The sequence below is a fragment of the Phaethon lepturus genome, unplaced genomic scaffold (genome assembly GCF_000687285.1).
Source record: "Phaethon lepturus isolate BGI_N335 unplaced genomic scaffold, ASM68728v1 scaffold35090, whole genome shotgun sequence".
NCBI classification, from domain to species: domain Eukaryota; kingdom Metazoa; phylum Chordata; class Aves; order Phaethontiformes; family Phaethontidae; genus Phaethon; species Phaethon lepturus.
In genome coordinates, this window is record NW_010510433.1 from 2537 (window position 1) to 6526 (window position 3990).

General features: G+C 57.6%; 1 protein-coding gene across 1 annotated transcript; it reads right to left on the reverse strand.

Moving 5' to 3' along the window:
- Nucleotides 1-2087: 2087 nt before the first annotated feature.
- On the reverse strand, nt 2088-3518 carry LOC104628450 (TBC1 domain family member 20; the record flags this gene model as incomplete). Its single annotated transcript, XM_010297030.1, has 3 exons — nt 2088-2343; nt 2489-2673; nt 3377-3518. Coding segments are annotated over 3 exons (583 nt in total), but the record flags the coding sequence as incomplete, so codon positions are not given.
- Nucleotides 3519-3990: the final 472 nt, after the last annotated feature.

Genomic DNA, 3990 nt, shown 5'->3' on the forward strand with positions numbered 1-3990 from the left:
GTACAGAGTGACTGAAGCACCCGAAGCGACCGACTCCTCCCGGGCCCCTCCTCTCCTCGGGGACAACGCAAGAACTAAAGTGCATCATGGCCAGAGAGCAGGGGGGCTGCAGGGGCTTCCCCCCAGGTGCGGCTCCAGCCATCCCCTCCTTCGGGACAGCGGGGCAGTGGACAGAGGGGTCTCGGGACCTCCGGCAGCACCCCCAGGTCACCACAGACTCTCCTGCACCACGAGTTTCTAAAGTGCTAAATGGCCCAGCTCTCCGCCCCGCACCGCTGCTGCTGCCCCGGGGAGGTGCTGAGGGCCAGAAACAGGCTCTGCCTTCAGCCTCGCTGGGAGAGGAGAGCCGTGGGCAGCCCCCGGCTCTCACCAGCGGTGCGGACAGCCCTGGCACGAGCCCCAGCAAGCGGCAGAGGGAACAGATCTCGCTGCCTGGCCGCTGCGAGAGCTGGTTCACACACTCCGGCCTTCAGCCTGCAGAGAAAAAGGGAAGTTCTCTGCCCAGAGCTTTACGGAAACACGGGTCAGGCGTGACGACTGCCCGCACGCACTCCAGCCAGCCCGGGGGCCAGAAAGGCACGGCCCCTCCAAGACGGGGGGCCCACAGGGCAAACCCCCAGAACTTCCCCAGCAGCTGTTATGAACCTACAGGCAGCAGGCTGGGACAGGAGCGTGCTGAGCTTTGCAGGGCATGACTTTTCTTCTCTATCCCAAAATCCATAACTCTTCAGCCAACACTGAATTTTCAGGTGTGCAGCCCCTGGGCACGGCACAGATGGCTTTGGGCACAACACAGCAACAGCGGGGGGAGCTGGGTGGGAGCTGTAAGGGACAGGTAAGGGCACTTGCGGGAGGTTTAGCAGCTTAGGGGAGAGGTAGAGGCATATAGTGTCTATTGGCTTTGTCTCAGTGGGACACCGAGTTGTCTAGAAGGATGTGCTGCTTAGCCGGGAGGGCAGGGAGCGCTAGGACTGTGAACGGGACAGAAGCTATGCAGGGATCAGGGGTGGCCTTTCCGGGAAACTCCCTCACTTGTGTTATTCCGAGAGGCGATGCTGAAGTCTGATCAGCTCGTGGGGGAGATCTATGACAGACTTCCTACCACAATGACTTCTGTCCTGTGCAAAGCGTTTCACAAGGTGGAAAAAAAGCCTTTATCCACCTTAGAGCCTGCTTCCAGAGCTGCAAAAAAAGTCTGCAACGGGGGTTTATGGTGCCTTATGGTGACGTGACCTGGCACATGACAGCACAAACCTCAGGCAGGGCGAGTGACACTCGTCTCTCACCTTGCTGACCCAAGATACAACCGCACTACAGCCAGTGAAGGAGCCCCAGTGACCAAGAGCTAAGCTCCCTCTGGCAGTCCCATGGACCTGCTCCTGTCTCCTGCCCTTCTCTCCTGTAAACAGATCAGGCTGAAAAGACAAGGAAGCAAAAAGAGCCAGGGAGTGTTACACACTGGAGAGTAGCTCATGGCAGGGTGCTGACAGGGGTTTGCAAAAGGTTTGGCTCTACTCAGAGGTTGCCTATAGGAAAGGGAAGGGTGGGACCACCGGTAAAGCTGAACGCAGATGGTGGGGCACGCCGGCAGCCTGCCCGGGAGCGATGCAGAGCCAGAGGGCTGCCCGGTTCCTCAGGTGTAACAGCCCTTCACCCCCCCACACGCACACACCCAGGCCAAACCCTGCTGTGACACTCTCCTCCAGGCGAGGATCTGCCCTCCCTCCCACTAATTTTCCCCAACGGGATTGTTCCGGCACAGCCCATGCATGGCTCTCCACTCGTACAGTCACCTGTGCGCAGCCTGAAAAGCCTGACTCGTCTGTACCTCCGGTTCCTCTCGAGACGGCAGCAGTGCCCATCTGCTCACCCCTGCACGGGGAGAACAAGGTGAGCGTCAGCACGGGGAACAATCCTGCTGGGCTGGTTCCCATCAGTCTCTGTTGCAAATGCCAAAAGCGTCACTGGACGCAGCAAGAATAAAAAATGATCTTCAGACAGGTCGTTTCCGGACACGTCCTTTCATCAAACATCACCCCTTCCCACCAGGGAAGGATGTGGTGACAGTGAAGCCCCTTCCTCTGGCTTCAGGGGAAAATCTGCAGTTCAAACTTGGGTGCCCACTCCAGTGCGCTCTTCACCACGGCGAGGGCAGCTGCTCCCAGCGCGACCGTCAGCCCCATCACCGCCAGCTTGACAAAGCGGTTGGTCCTTGGCTTTGTCAAGATGGATTTTGTCCGCTCCTCCCCTCGGAGCCGCTCCCTGAAGCGCTGCCTCAACACAGTGTCTGGTCTCTGCTGCACTGACGCCAACTCAAAGTCCTTAAAAGTGGAAGCCGCAGTTCTGCAAGAGAAGAAACCGGTCAAGGAGTGTCCCCAGCTCGCCTTCGGGACCAGCTTCCTGCCAGGGAGGAAGACATTTAGGAGGAAGCAAGACCTGGCAAGGGGATGCCCAGAACACGCGGGCAGACGGGCTGCCGTGCACTCACCGTTCAGCCTGCTGCTGAGCTGCCTCCCGGGCAAGTTCCGATGGTGGGAACTGGACAAAAAGGTCCCCAGCTCTGCTGATCAAAGTCTCGTAAGGAAGGTCCTGTGGGATCTGGGACAGGAGGTGGTGGACAGAGGCCATGTCACACTCACAGTCCAGAACTTCCTGCTCCCGGTACAGCACGATCTGCAGAGAGTAGCGAGAGCACTGAGGACAGCTGGGGAAGCGGGGATGACTCCTTGTCACTTGCTGGCACTCGCTTCAGAGCCAGAAGAGAAAAACATTTCGCTTCCAGCTGAAAGACCTGCCCTTCCTCAAGGGGACACACTCCAGTGAAGCATTCCCCATCTGGGAAGAGAAATGCCAAACCTTTCCTGAGACCCTGAGGTGATGGAAAGCCCCCTTCTGGGTAGTTATGTCTGTCTTCTGAATAGAGTCTGCTACTGGTAGGTCAGAGACATGGGTAGAACTTCAGCAGGGCTTGACTCCACGCCTTGCCTTCAAACAGAGGTTTGTTTGGATCCCCCATAGGAGCAAGGGCAAATGGACGCACAGCACAGGGCTGCCCACAGCCAGACGGGCTCCCCAGCACCCAAGCAAGGGCCCAGCAGTAGGGCCAGCACATGAAAGCGAAGAAAATCACCAGGTCATGCTGCCTCCATGGCACCAAACTAGACAGCCTGCACATCTGGATGCCCCCAGGCCACCCCGAGCTCTCCTGGATCCCATCTGCCCTCCACCACCACCAAGGCCTTGGGGGACCCCTGCAGAGCGGGTTGCAGCCGGGGACAGCAGCAGCACTGGGTCTGCCAGCCTCCCTCTGCAGCCCCAAACCACCACCACCTTGCAATGCTTCAGTTAATCCCCCTACACTCCAGCTGATACCTACCACAGCAGCAAAATAAATGGGCATCAGGGGATGGCAAGCCAGGAAGAAGTCATATAATCGCACGACGTGCCTGAAGTCGGACAAAACGTGCCCAAACCAGGTGATCAGCCAGCTGAGAGCAAAGATGGTTCCCACCTCCGCACTGCACAGAGAGAAGGTACTGTTAGCTCAGCTGCCACCAGCAGCTTGGAAACAGCGCTGAAACACTCCTGGGCGAGCCCTGCGCCACACCTCCCTGCCTGGGAGGGGAGACAGACCTGGCTATCAGCAGAGGATTCAGAGCTCAGCCCAGATCCATGAACTGCACCTCTGATAAATCCCCAAGGCAAAGTACGGCCACTATTCGTCTCACAGGCAGTGGGGTCCACAGCTGAGGTCCAACAGTCCGCTTTCAAGAGAACCTGAACGTGTGATGTACCACGTCACTGTCTGGCACGCTGATCTGAGGACACCTGAAGTCCTGCAGCACAGTCAACTTTTCAGATTCCTTTCCACCCTAAAGGCTTACTAACTTCTGGGAGTTCCTAATCAAGCTTAGTACCCAAAGACATCCAGACAGAATAAAACAGAAGCAGGAAGGAAATTGGGAATCACAGAATCATTAAGGTTGGAAA